The following is a 14,577-nucleotide window of genomic DNA, read 5'->3' as shown; positions in this document are numbered from 1 at the left end:
TAAGTGAGGTGGTATTTTTTTCTCTTCAAAGAATATGGCCACACATGAAGAATTAGAATCTGTCAGGTGGAGAATGCATCTCAGTCATATAATTACTGAGCTGAGCAAGTCAGATCAAAGTGAGGGCATTGTATTGCTATAGGACATTGCTTCAAAGAAGAGTTGAACTGCAAACAATATAAAGGCTTTATTGTCCTCCATCCTAACTTCATTTAAATAATCAAGAAACATTTTCCATAAGTGGCACGTAGTGGGATTTTAATGCCTGGTTTAAAAAGTCTGCATTCAGGCCTGATGGAAAGCAAAGGAACTTTTCTATCAGCCATTAAAAATTCTCATTTCCAGGCATGAAAGGCTTAAATTGCCTGGAGGGTAGGTTTTGTTTTTGTTTTTGTTTTTCCATTATAACCAAATATCTTAGTAAACTTCTTCATATTTCATGGAGCTAGTTAGGCAATTTCCCCTTAGATGTGTCTTTGATGTGAAAATAAACATAGACTGGAGTGAAAGTTGAGGTACCTTCTAAGAGAGTATCTGTCTAAAGGGTTCATAGTTGCTCAGGCTAACATTAGCCCAGAGAAAACACGTATCAACACTTTATATTGAGCCTAGATACAGTTGCTATAAGAAAAATATTTCTTCAAAACTTTCAAAAGAATGATGACATCAATGCCAAAAACATCAAAGAAGCTGTTTGGTGCTTTCAGGTACTTTGCCAAACTACCTTCTAAATGCTGCTTAACATTCCTTTGTAATGGAGTTAAAGATGAGCCTGAAATTGCAGGGACCTCTTAAAATGTCTGATCATCCTACCTGTGTCTCCAGGTGATTGTATCCAAACCAGTTAACACATTGCAGTCCTGGGTTGTCCAAACATGATTCAGATTGAAGTTTTATTTTCAGAATGCTTTTGTGCATTGAGGGGAGAACTGGTGGAGATGTAATCTCCAGACCTCCCCTGGGAATGCCATGGAGAGAGATGTGGAAACAATAGACACCCTGTTGGAATTCTGCTGTCATGGAACAGCACCTCTCAGTCTTCATTCATAATGCTCTCCTTTCATAAAGGATGTGGAAGAGTGGGGTTAATGACCAATGTGGAAAGTTGAAAGAGAAACCAAAATAAATGTGTCCATTTGGCCTCTCTCCAGCATTTCAACTTAATTTTGATTAATTAATATGAAAAATATGCATTTATCTTATGAAAACTTTATTTTGAGTGTGATTATTGGTTTTATTCTTTGTTTTAGTTAGGAATTATTTGCTGCAGGTAATAAAAGCCCTCTTGAAGTATCTCAAGGAAAAATGAAAATTGGGAGAGGGGAGATTTATTGGAAGGTTATGAGGTTTTCTACTGTAGCAGATATAATTGAGTCTCCCAACGTTCTGGAATTAGGAAATTGGGAATTAGGAAATTAGGAAATTGGAAAGTTTTCAGGACATTTTTCTCGCTCCCCCTTTCACTGCCCCTATCCCTCTTCACTTCTTCCCCCCTTCTCCTTCTTTCAATCTAGTTTCTCATGATAGCTTCTCCTTCTGCATGAGTTTTATTCTCTTATCTCTTTAGACTTGCTTTCCCTGCCTATTGCTGTGCACGGCTGAGAATGACTATGATATAGGCGACCTTCCATATCTCTTATTTCAAATGCCTACAGATACTGCTAAAAAGACCTGGTTTCAATTCTGGATTACTAGAAGAGCACTTAAAAGGGCCAGCTTGAGTCCAATGTCTACTTTGATCCAGTCTGCTGGGAGAAATGAAATGTTCCACTTCAGGCTCCTTCTACTAGGAAATGTAGGGTCAGATTCCCAGAGAAGGGGCGTTAGCAAGGGCCAATGAATTCATAAATGTTCACTTAAGTCTTAATTATTTAGTTAATATATGTTCAATATAGAAAAATTAGAAAGCACAGACATATGAGCAAAGTAGAAGAGAAAAATTTATCATCATGCCACCACCAGAAAGTACTTCAGCATCTCGATGTGTTTTCTTCTAGACATTTTTATTTGCTTTAAATAATCTTTTTTTATTGTATATTTATTTGGATTATATTGAGAATGAGATTTGTCATTCAAATCTTAAGACAAACGTGACTCAGGCTTCCCTTTCTAGGGCTTATTTTATAACGTGGAAAAAGACTTAAAAATTGGAAGCTAATTAATAAAAGTATTTGGAAATTATAGTAGGTACTGTAAAGGAGGCAAGATATAGAAAACAAACATGAAAATGTACTTTAGATGGAATGACCATGGAATATCTCTGTGAGGGTCACATTAAGTTGAGACTTAAGGAAAAGAAGGAGCTAACTGTGATAAGAGAAGGAAGAGTTACTTGAAGGCAGAGCGTATCCGTTTAGAGGGAACAATATATGCAAAAGGCCTGCATCTGAAATGGAAATGATCTTTTGTGTTCTTAGAATTAAAAACAAACAAAAAAATGTAGTGTAGCTGGAGCTTGGGTTAGGAGATCCCTTTTGTTGCTATCTAGAGAACACACTGGGGCAGAAAGAGGTGAGATGTGGGGGCAGAGTCACCAAATGCAGATGGAGAATACTCGGTTGCTCATGTTCTTAAAGCAGAAGGAGCCTGAAGAAGAATGAAGAATGTGACCTGAGAGAAAGAGACAGGGAAGGACAGGATAGGGGCCTTTCATACCCATTGATGTTGGGTAAACCATTGAAGATGAAGGGAGAAATGCTGCCATGAAGTTAGGGGTGGCTGTGTTTCATATTATTTCCCAAAAAGAAAGGAGCTTTTTGGTAGCCACGTTCAAACCCCAAAATAATGAATAAACAACCCTAAAACACTGTTAGGGCACTCTCCCTGCCAGATGGGATTTGCTGATATTTAAACTGGTTCCTCTATGGTTGGACAAAGAGTTGCTAAGAATCAGTTATATGGCTTATAAAGGGGACATGGTTCATGGCCAATGGCAGAGAAACATAGATGCCCCATAAACTGACTCATCTGATGTTCCCAGGCTACTAAATGCCTGATAAGTCACATTGTCAGACAGTCATTGAGTGCTTTCCTGGAATAGAGTTTGGACGGGCATGTGGGAGTGGATGAGAAGCACAAGATACTGTCTCTTCTGTTGGCTTCTGTAATCATAGTGAAGTGAAAAAACTTACAGACCTGAGTCAATTACCAAGAACAATATACGACAGAAAGTGCTAAAATCATTACAGCAGGGAGAAAAATATGAGGGAAAGTAGGATGGACCTTGAGATACGCCCTTTAGAGAAAGCTTTCCAGACTGGGCCCTCCAAGCAAAAGGAGAGAGAGAAGCCACTTGATTAATGATACTTAATGCATTGTGCATTCTGCTGAGGAGGGCATTTAGAAATTTCATGAGAATTGCCAACATTTTAGACATAGCATTTACTTTGGATTTGCTTTGATATATTTTGGGCAAAAAGTGAGTCATGGTTAAAGTATTTCATGCACAAAGCTGCTGGATTTTTCAGGCTTTTACAGAATATTATGTGCATTTCTCTGTTAAACACAAAGGGTCCATCTCTGAATGGCCCCTCAGATCCTTGCTTTATTACAATTGCAGTAACTAGTCAGGATGACTAAGGATATAGTCAGCAAGGTCATCCTATTGGTTATCACTGAATGGATCTGGAATGATATTGTTTAATGTACATGGGAAAATAACTCTAGTTTGAACTTTTTAATTTAATATAAACATCCCCCTGTCATTGGACAACAAGTTTTGTTTACACTGCCACTAGCAGAATATCATAATATGAAACATGATATTCATTTGAATATTTGAGGGGTACTTCATTGTAAGGGAGTGGGATTCCTTTTCTAGCTTTCTCAGGCAGAGTCTCTCCCATCTACAACAATAAAGCCATGCACAAGTCTCCAGAACAATGATCATATTGTATTACTATTTTTCGCTATGTTTCCAGACAGACTGGTAAATTCCTTTTTGTTTGTTTCTTTGTGTTAATTCTAGCATTAATTGAAAACAGTGGGTATTTGTTGTTGTTGTTGTTGTTGTTTTTGAGACAGAGTCTTGCTGTGTTGCGCAGGCAGGAGTGCAGTGGCGCGATCTTGGCTTACTGCAAGCTCCACCTCCCAGGTTCACGCCATTCTCCTGCCTCAGCCTCCCAAGTAGCTGGGACTACAGGCGCCCGCCACCACACCTGGCTAATTTTTTGTATCTTTAGTAGAGACGGTGTTTCACCATGTTAGCCAGGATGGTCTCGATCTCCTGACCTCGTGATTCGTCTGCCTTGGCCTCCCAAAGTGCTGGGATTACAGGCGTGAGCCGCCACGCCCAACTTAAAACAGTGTTTTAAGAGCAATGTTCTGGGCTCTTTTTGAGCTTTAACTACGTGGTCCTTGCATTAACCCTATGATGTAGGCACCCTTATAGAATGTACAGCTGGTGCTAAATAAGTATCTATTGAATGAATGGGTAAACAAATTCAATGTTACAGATGAGGAGAAAAAAATCTGGTTTTGTTACCTTCATTTTCTCTTTTTCTAGCACATGCCTTGTTCATAGGATAGTCAGGATAACAGTGGGAAGTGTCAGACCAGCCTAAGGTTCAAGTTCACCTCTCTTACTGAAAAAGAGCTGCCAGTGACAGAGCTTTGCTCTGAGCTTGGAATAATGCTGATGCTTTACATGCATGTTGCTAATCCCCACCAAAACCCTGAGACATGGGGTATTATTGTCCATATCATACCGGTAAGGTAAGTGACTAGTTTAGACGTGTGCAGTAAGTAGGAAGAGAGAAGCATTTAGAACCCAGGTTTATTGGCGGTTGAGTCTTGTGCTCTTTCTAGATCCCACAGCTTCCCATTTATCTTGATAAGAGATGTGTCCCTTTCCAAGGTAGTGTTGCGCTGGTTCACTTCCCCTTCTCCTCAATGACTATTTTGTTGGTTAAAGATAAACTTGGAACATTCTCCATGGGGAAGTGATGGAAGTGTCTACACTGGCAAAATGCTATCATGAAATGCCTTTTTTTCTGTCATGTAATGATGAGTGTTTCCGAGGCAAATTCCAAGTCATTTAGTTACTCTTCCACAAGCCAACCATTAAATCTAAGAAAGGGCAGGTGGGGAAGGCATCAAATAAATTTTGAATACGGGAGAGCTTGGTATTGAGTACCTTCAGAAGGGCAGTATGTTAACTGCTTTTCTCTATACAGAACCTGAATTCGCATTGCTCCTGCTTCTATATAAAGCTGTATCTTGGGCTTCATAAAGAGTAGCTATTTTGGGCTAGGCACAGTGGCTCACAGCTGTAATCCCAGCAATTTGGGAGATCAAGGCAGGAGGATACCTTGAGTCCAGGAGTTCCAGACTACCCTGGGCAACATAATGAGACTCCATCTCTACAAAAAAATTTAAAATTAGCCAAGTGTGTTGGCACATGCCTGTAGTCCCAGCTACTCCAGTGGCTGAGGGGAAAGGATCACTTAAGCCTGGGTGGTTGAGGCTGCAATGAGCCAAGATTGTGCCACTACACTCCAGCCTGGATGGTTCCAGTTCTGTCTGATTCCAGACAGAACCAGATCCTGTCTCAGAAAAGAAAAAGAAGAAGAAAAAAAAAAAAGCTATTTTGTTGACTAAAATAGTCACATTTCTCAGGGTACAAACCTTATGGAACAAAGTTATGGAACCAATTTTCTAGAAAGATCTAATATGCCTCCTCTGACCCTTACACTAAAAACAACAACAAAAAGTCCAGGTGTGGTAGCTCACTCCTGTAATCCCAGCACTTTGGGAGGCCGAGGCGGACAGATTACTTGAGGTCGGGAGTTCAAGACCAGCCTGACCAACATGGTGAAACTCTGTTTGTACTAAAAATACAAAAATTAGTCAGAGGTAGTGGTGTACACCTGTAATCACAGCTACCTGGGAAGCCGAGGCAGGAGAATCACATGAACCTGGGAGGCAGAGGTTGCAGTGAGCCGAGATCGTGCCACTGCACTCCAGCCTGGGCGAGAGAGTGAGACTCCATCTCGAGGAAAAAAAAAAAGAAAGAAAAACAACAACAAAAGCCCTAAAACATAAAACAACAAACAAAAAAACCTCGCATGTTTTCTTGAAGGAGTGAAAGTACGAGTTACTGAAATTCATAAGGAAACATGTCCTGGCTCCGTGTCTGCTCCAGTGCTTTCACCCAGGAAGGGCATGGAGTCCAGATGGGGCTTCAACTTTCATCCCAGCTTTGCAGTCCTGTCAGGAAGCTCAACAACACTTTGTGTCAATCACAAAGCTTCACACACCCCTTCACTTCTGGTTCACATGAATGACAATACATTTTTTTCACAGTTCTAGTTCTCAGGACTTCACATTCTCGTGACTTCAGGGTTTAAAGGAAAATAATCAATGGGCAGGTATGGTGGCTCATGCCTGTAATCTCTATAACCTTTGGGAGGCCGAAGCAGGAGGATAGCCAGAGCCCAGGAGTTCAAGACCAGCCTGGGCAACATGGCAATGCTGCACCTCTACTAAAAAAATGTATAAAAATGTTTTTAAAAAAGTAAAAACAAAAGGAAAATAATCACTCAAGCAAAATTCTAGTGGAACCATTAATTTGCTTGTGAATTTGATATGAAAATGTTCCCCACAAGCCATAACCTCCTTTTTAGCATTGTTTTACTGCTCCCACGCAATAGTTAGAAGGATCCCATTTCCCAGGCACTGAGGTCAACGAATAATTATTAAAACACGTAGAATATGCCCAGCATTGTGGTAGGTACTGAAAGAAACTTGGAGAAGTATAAGGCAATGAATGCCCACCTTCAAAGAGCTTAAAATCTGGTTGGGCAAACCTGATTACTGTGTGGCCACAAAATAATATCTAGTAATACAGGGAAGCTCAGAACTTGATAGGGCCAACTAAGAAGTGAAGGTTCTTTCTGTCGTTAGTAAAAGCCTGATAATCCTATTTTGTGCTGGGGCTGGAAAGGCAGGGAGGAATTACTCTCACCTCCAAATACTTGAGGAGCTAGAATTGACTATTCCTGGATCCTAAACATTTTTACTTCAAGAATCAAATCAAGAGTCATACATTATCTTTCGAGTTGGTCTCTTTCTAATTTTATCTATCCACAATCCTATCTCTAATCAGCCATGAGTAAAATAGCCCGAGGAAAGTTTACAGATGATGGAACCAAGATATTTCCTTGAGTATGTAGGCAGTGGCAGATTTGGTTCTTGTGTTTATGCCTGGTTGAGAAAGACAGAAGTCTACTTGGGGTGAAAAAAAAGTGACCTATGGACTGAATTGTTACCTTTGTGTGGCACATTCCCTGTTTCTAGGGCAGCACCGGAGACAAAGAATGCATTTATTTTGTGGAAAGGGATAGGGGGCAGGGGAAGAAACAGAAACCAGAGGATTGTGCAATAATGGCATTTTCAAATCCCTCTAGAAAGTTTATGTTTCAAGTCCTTTGGAAAAGTGAAGCTTAGCTGTTTAAAAAGAAGCAGTTTACTGAGGACCCCAGTCCCAGTTCTGCTGTGCTAGATTTTCCTTGTTCCTAGGCGTTCTCATACCTTCAACCCCAGCTGTTGGGGCAGGCGGGCCACTGTGTCTGGACCCTGCCCCGGACAGGCCTATGCCTTTCCCCAGCAGAGACCGCAGGCCTCAAATAGCATCTAGGTGTCCAAATGGAAGAATGAGAACAAGGACAGGAGTGAAAAGAAACAGTTTGTTGAATCTCAGCAAAAGAAAGTACAGTGATTTCTGTGTCATCTGCAAACCAGACTGGACTTGCCTTGTTGAAAATCATTCCCAAAACAAGCCCCTTCCTCGGATGGCCAGTGAAAGGGTGATATTAAATGCACAGTCTCATGAATTAAACATAATTGTGAGGCACAGATTTATCATGCAAAATAAAAAATGCTTCTTATCCACCTAGGTAGTGGAAAAAGTGCAAAGATTGAGATGTAGTGCTGATTGGAAGCCTTTACATCCTGCTGCTGGCTTAATCATCTGCATATTTTCCCTCGTGCCAGGGATGATTTGATAGGATATGGTTCAGAACTCTCTCTGCTGCTTAGTAAATCTTTTTGACTGACCGAATGACCTTTTGTCTCTTTCCTGTCCTATATTGGAGCCTCAGGAGTGATGGCCTGAACTCTCACCATCAACCTCCCACCAATGATGTCATCATTCTCTCCTTGCCATCCAACCCCCTGTGTCCTGAATGCCCTTACCCCTGCCCTGTGCTCACAATGCATCTTCATTCTATTGGCCTTTTGTCTTGGCTATCTGGGTTCACTGTGTCCAGCACACTGTCAGCATTTGGCAAAGTAGAGGCCGAAAGAGAAGACAGCAGTATGGTTAGTAGTTCAGAATTAGGACTTTGGAACCAGACATGTCTGGGCTGGCATCCTGCCTCCATATCTTTACTGTGTAATCTTAATGTCAGGAACCTCAATTTTTTTCACTTATGAAATGGGTATATAAGAACACAAGCCTCAGAGAGCCATGAGATTAAACAAGAACTTACACCACAGAGTGCCTGTCTAGAATAAGCATTCAGTACACAATAGTTAGGAGGTGAGAGGCTTTCATAGAACACAGGTACTCTTGCCTTTGAAGCCCCTTATTCCTTAAAAAATATTAAAAATTGTATTTTATGACCGTGTTGGCATAAAGAGAGATATATTAACATATATTGAAACAGTTAAATTAACATATGTTGAAACAGTTCTTCAACCTAAAATCTTATTTTTTTCCTTCTGTTCTGTAACTATTGTGAGCTCTGGGCACTGTGTGTCCCATGCCTAATGGGTAGGTCAGCCCTTGGGGAAGGATTTGTTTTGGAGATACTTCCCTTTACCTTTCCAGTATCATTAACTGTTTTCTGGAAGATTCAGGCCCTGCTGCCCCTCAGGACATTACTACCCTAATACTTCTCCTTTCTCCCTTCTCTTTTCTCCCAGCCACCGAAAAGGTCCACAGTGTGGAGCTCCCAACTCCCATAGTCTTACCCCCAGCCTTCTCTATTTAAACCCTTGCCTTTATTCCCCACCATTCCCCTGATTAGGTCTTGTTCCCTTAGGACTTTATTCTTGTTCTGATAAGTTGGCATTGAATTTTCTCATAAACTGTTTCTCCTTGGGGTATTATTGACTGTATTCCTCCTCTGTTGCTTCTGGAGTATTTGCATCTTGAGAGACTCTATAATATAATTCAAACCCATGTATCTAATGGAAGAATTTTAGTCCAGCAAAGGAGATATTTCAAGGCAAAAAGTGATCCTTGAGAATCATTTAGACTGTATGGTGCTGGTGCTGGTAGCTTGGTGCCTACTGCATGTAGGCATTCAGTGGGCCTCGGTGATATAACTAGTTTAGAAACTTCTAGAAGGTAGGGCACAGCCTATCCCCAAAATTCTCTTGGTAAAGTATCATGCCCAGTGAAATTCTGATGGGTGTCTTTTATCCTAATGGAATCACACATGAGTTCTTCTGTCCCCCATCTTAAGGAATCCCTCCAGTTGTGCTTGCGGGTAACCTTACACCATCACACATAGTGCTTGGATCCCAAACTTCCCTCCTTTATTGCTTGTTATTTTCTGGCTTTGGGCAGGATAATGATCTCAGAGATAATCCCATTTATAAAGGAGAGGAAAACTATGGCCCAGAAAAGTGGAGTATTTTCCCTAAAGTAACAAAGCAAGTTAATGGAAGAATCAGGACGAGATTCCTGGCTTCCTGAAAACACAGGTGTGGGTACCATTTACTTGTGTCAGGGCCTAGGGTGTCACTTACTACAGAGCACAGGCTGTGCAGTGGGAATGCCTGGTTTGATTCCTGACTTTGTTGCTTACTCTGTCTGTCCTTTGAAAAGATACTCAATCTCTAAACCTGTTTTCTCATCTGCAAAATGGGGGAGGGGAAGACATAATATCAACTTTATAGAGTTGTGAAGATTCTGAGAGTTGTGAGAATTAAATAAGATTATTCACATAAAGTGCTTAGTACAACATCTCACACTCAGGCCTTCAATAAATGACTCATTATTATACGATTATCACTAATTCTATTACTGTCTCTACACTCCTCATGGCCTAAAGAAAGTGTGACTGCTGTTTCCCAGAGCGCATACTGCACTGCCCAGGGAGTGGCCGGAGCAGTGAGAGAATCTGGCTGAACAGGTTTTTTCAAAGCAGTGGAAAATAAATCAAAGGTGATAACCCAAATTTGGAAAAAGAATGTACTCCTTTGTTTGTTCTTTCCTAGTTGTGAAAGAACCTTCCAAATGCAATTTATGCTGAAATAAATCAGAAGCAACATGGCTGACACTCTCTGGTCTGTGTTCTTCCTGACCCCATGAGGATAGACAGTGGTGACTTTGAGTTTCTGCTGAATGTGGTGATAGCTGACCGTGTTCTGTGATGATGTCTACACCAGCGAGTGGACAAGATTAGGAGTCAGCAAATCATGCAGAGACAGCAGAGATGCGGGGAGAGGGGAAGCTTCACACCCAGGTACAGAGCATGCCCAGCCCCTTGCTGCAAATTGTTCGTCACTAAATGTGACATCTCAGGGAACTTGGTTAGAACTTTTCGTTGAAAGTAACAGATGCCCAGTTTGTATTAGCTTAAGCAACATGGAAATTCATTATAAAGATTCCATAGTGTATCAGAGAAAACAAGCAGAGGTGCAGAGCTGACCTGGGATTGGAAACAAGCTCCTGAATGATATTTAAACATGTGTCTCTCCTCTGCTTCATTTTTCTCTCTTTCTACAGATGTGCTTCCTCTATGGCTCTAGTTAACATAATGGAAGAACAGCTCACAAGTTTTGTAGATGCAGCCACCTAAAGAGAGCCTGGTCTCACTTTCTCCAAATCCAAAATTCCCATGGAAGGGAGTAATCGCCCTGCCTTGGGTCAGATTCCTTTCTCTGATTACCAATCATCAATGATTATGGTTATAATCTGTTGTACCAACGTGACACATTCACCATAACTATTTACCATCTGTGAGTGAGCAAAACGACAGATAAGGGATGACTGAAACAAGTATTGATGAGCCAGATGACAAAAAGCAGATTCCCGCCTCCCCCCACCCAGCTCTATACTGCATCCTGGCCGTTCTCATATTCCTCATCCTTTTACCTGAAATCTAGGATGTCTCCGTAGTTACTGCCCCTGGCCTCTTCATGCTAGGTTGACCGAAGCCCTAAACAAGTTAATTAGAGCATGGTAGAGTGTAAATGACATGGGCTTTAGAACCACACAAACCTTGAGTTAAAGCCCACTTGCTAGCTGTGTGACCCTGGGCAAGTTACTTAGCCTGTCTGAGTATTGGTTTCCTTATTTATAAATTAAGGGTAATAATACCTTTCTAATGGGATTGATGTGCAGATGAAGGGCAATAAAGTAACCATATTCAAGTGTTTGGTATGTAATACATACTCAGTTATGTTAATTTCCTTTTCTTGATTTAGTCTACCTAGAAATCTTCAGGCAGGTGAGAGAGTAGCCATAAGTGAGAAGACAAGAAAGGAGAAGTGATCGAATTTTCTATCTAGGAAATGTCTTCTTTGCCTCAGGTATTTTACAGTTATGCTGAGCAAACACTGAATAATTTCAGTGGGTCTGCAGCACTGGGAAAGCCACACTTTGATAGATATGGTCTCTCACTTCAGAGACAAATCAGCAAGGATATGAGGACGAATGATGAATGTTTTATGTTTCTTTTTAATTTATGAATGTGATTATATGGCTCTTAAGTCTTTCTCTGTAAATTTTAAGGCTCATAAAGTATAATCTGATTGCTAGGTTGTGAATGAAGTGCTTTAACATTCATGAAAAGCTTAAACATGTTGCTATTTAGAGACATGCTCCCCTTTCAGAATGTAGTAAGCCACACTTTTTCTATAAACTGTTGTTTATTGAGTTGTTACTGTAACAGGCACTTTCTAAACTTTTATATGCATTATCTCATCCCTTCCTATGAGTTAAGTGCTATCATCCCCATTTTCTGGATTAAAAAAATTGAGGCTCAGGTAAGTTGCCGAGGTCACATAGCATCCAGTGACAGAATTGGCACTTGACCTCAGTTTAGTCTGCTTCCAGAGCCTAAGCAATTAACACTTGCATTTTGGTAATCAGATTTAGATATAGGAAACAGAAGAAATGAATTCCCAGGAAAATCAGTGCTTAAAGTATCTCATATGAGAAATGATCATCTCATGGCTTTTGTGTGTCCACATAAGGTTGCTACATAGGCTTGGATGCAAAGCAGTGGAATTATAGGAAGAAAGATAGATGAACAATAATAGAATATCTCCTTAGACCTGAGAACTATTCTAATTACTTGCTTAGAGGATAATAGTGATGAAGGGGTTGGGTCTGTGAAAAAAAAGAAACTAGAGATTTGGTCCCAGCTTTAGACTTGTGAGTGTTTTCTATGTTGCTTAAAATTGTGCACACTCTGATCATCTGTAGCTGTGAGGGGTTGTGTGTGCATGCGTGTGGAATATTTTGGCCTGCTCCAGAAAATAACAGTGCTTTAATCTTAGGTACTGTGAATAACTTCTTATGATATTTGAAGGAATCTTTATCCATTGACCTATGAACCACTCATGGGAACCATTGATCTCTAACCTAATTGACCTGCTCCTCCAGAAATATTTTATTTTGTTTTGTTTGTGCTACTGAGAGTTTCATTATATTCCTGACTGTGCTTCATTTGTGCTTTCTTTGTGCCTTTAAAAAAACAAAACAAAACAAAACAAAAACTGAATCTTGTGTATAAATAGAAGAAACATTTAAATATCACATCACTTTTTATTAGAAGCATAATTGGATTAATTTCTCTTATTTTTCCTTTTTGTTCCCTTCTGTCTTCAGCTCCAGGGTTCCTTGAAAAGAAAACAGGTAGTTAACCTATCTCCTGCCAACAGCAAGCGACCCAATGGCTTTGTGGACAACTCATTTCTTGATATCAAAAGAATTCGTGTTGGGGAGAATCTCACTGCAGGACAAGGTGGCCTCCAAATAAACAATGGACAAAGTCAGATTATGTCAGGGACCTTGCCTATGAGCCAAGCACCCCTGCGAAAGACTAACACTCTGCCATCCCATACACATTCTCCTGGCAATGGCCTGTTTAACATGGGCTTAAAGGAGGTAAAGAAGGAGCCAGGAGAGACTCTGTCTTGCAGTAAGCACATGGATGGCCAAATGACCCAAGAGAATATTTTTCCTAATAGGTATGGAGACGACCCTGGAGAACAACTGCTGGATCCTGAGCTGCAGGAACTCTTCAATGAACTGACCAACATATCTGTGCCTCCCATGAGTGACCTTGAACTGGAGAATATGATCAATGCCACCATAAAGCAGGATGACCCATTTAACATTGACTTGGGTCAGCAAAGCCAGAGGAGCACACCTAGGCCCTCCTTACCCATGGAGAAAATAGTGATCAAAAGTGAATACTCACCAGGCCTGACTCAAGGCCCCTCAGGCTCTCCTCAGCTGAGGCCCCCATCAGCTGGCCCGGCATTCTCCATGGCCAACTCTGCCCTCTCCACTTCGTCTCCAATCCCTTCAGTCCCTCAGAGCCAGGCTCAGCCTCAGACAGGCTCAGGAGCAAGTCGGGCCCTGCCAAGCTGGCAGGAAGTATCCCATGCCCAGCAGCTCAAACAGATAGCTGCCAATCGTCAGCAGCATGCCCGGATGCAGCAGCACCAGCAGCAGCACCAGCCTACCAACTGGTCAGCCTTGCCCTCTTCTGCTGGACCATCACCAGGTCCATTTGGGCAGGAGAAAATCCCCAGCCCTTCTTTTGGTCAGCAGACATTCAGCCCACAGAGCTCCCCCATGTCTGGGGTAGCTGGCGGCAGCGGCCAGTCAAAAGTAATGGCTAATTACATGTACAAGGCTGGCCCCTCAGCCCAGGGTGGGCACCTGGATGTGCTCATGCAGCAAAAGCCTCAGGATCTCAGTCGAAGTTTTATTAACAACCCGCACCCAGCCATGGAGCCCCGTCAGGGCAACACCAAGCCTTTGTTTCATTTTAACTCAGATCAAGCAAACCAGCAGATGCCTTCTGTTTTGCCTTCTCAGAACAAGCCTTCTCTCCTACACTACACCCAGCAACAGCAGCAGCAGCAGCAGCAGCAGCAGCAGCAACAGCAGCAGCAACAACAGCAACAGCAGCAGCAGCAACAGCAACAGCAGAGTTCAATTTCAGCTCAACAACAGCAACAGCAGCAGAGCTCGATTTCAGCCCAACAACAGCAGCAGCAGCAACAACAACAACAACAGCAGCAGCAACAACAGCAGCAGCAACAGCAGCAGCAGCAGCAACAACCATCTTCTCAGTCCGCCCAATCTCTACCAAGCCAGCCTTTGCTAAGGTCACCTTTGCCACTTCAGCAAAAGCTCCTACTTCAGCAAATGCAGAATCAGCCCATTGCAGGAATGGGATACCAAGTCTCCCAACAACAGAGACAGGTAAGGGTTCTACAACTCCAAATACAGAGTTCCCAGAGATCGTTTAGCTTGATCATTATGTTTTGGTTACCATTATGTTTGTATTGGGACAAGATCAAGCCCAAAGACAGTAGTGGTCT

At 41.7% G+C, this 14,577-nt stretch overlaps 1 protein-coding gene across 3 annotated transcripts in view; it reads left to right on the top strand.

Moving 5' to 3' along the window:
- The window catches only part of MAML2 (mastermind like transcriptional coactivator 2), a 368,167-nt gene that overhangs the window by 237,820 nt on the left and 115,770 nt on the right, over positions 1 to 14,577 (top strand). For all 3 annotated transcript variants that reach the window (XM_015435626.4, XM_005579421.5, XM_015435625.4), the window contains one exon: positions 12,848 to 14,458. In XM_015435626.4, coding sequence (XP_015291112.1) covers positions 13,019 to 14,458 — 1,440 coding nt within the window. In that variant the 5' untranslated portion in view covers positions 12,848 to 13,018. The remainder of the gene's footprint in view (positions 1 to 12,847; positions 14,459 to 14,577) is intronic.

The sequence above is a fragment of the Macaca fascicularis genome, chromosome 14, assembly GCF_037993035.2.
Source record: "Macaca fascicularis isolate 582-1 chromosome 14, T2T-MFA8v1.1".
Taxonomy (NCBI): Eukaryota; Metazoa; Chordata; class Mammalia; order Primates; family Cercopithecidae; genus Macaca; species Macaca fascicularis.
This window is presented reverse-complemented; position numbering and strand designations above follow the sequence as displayed.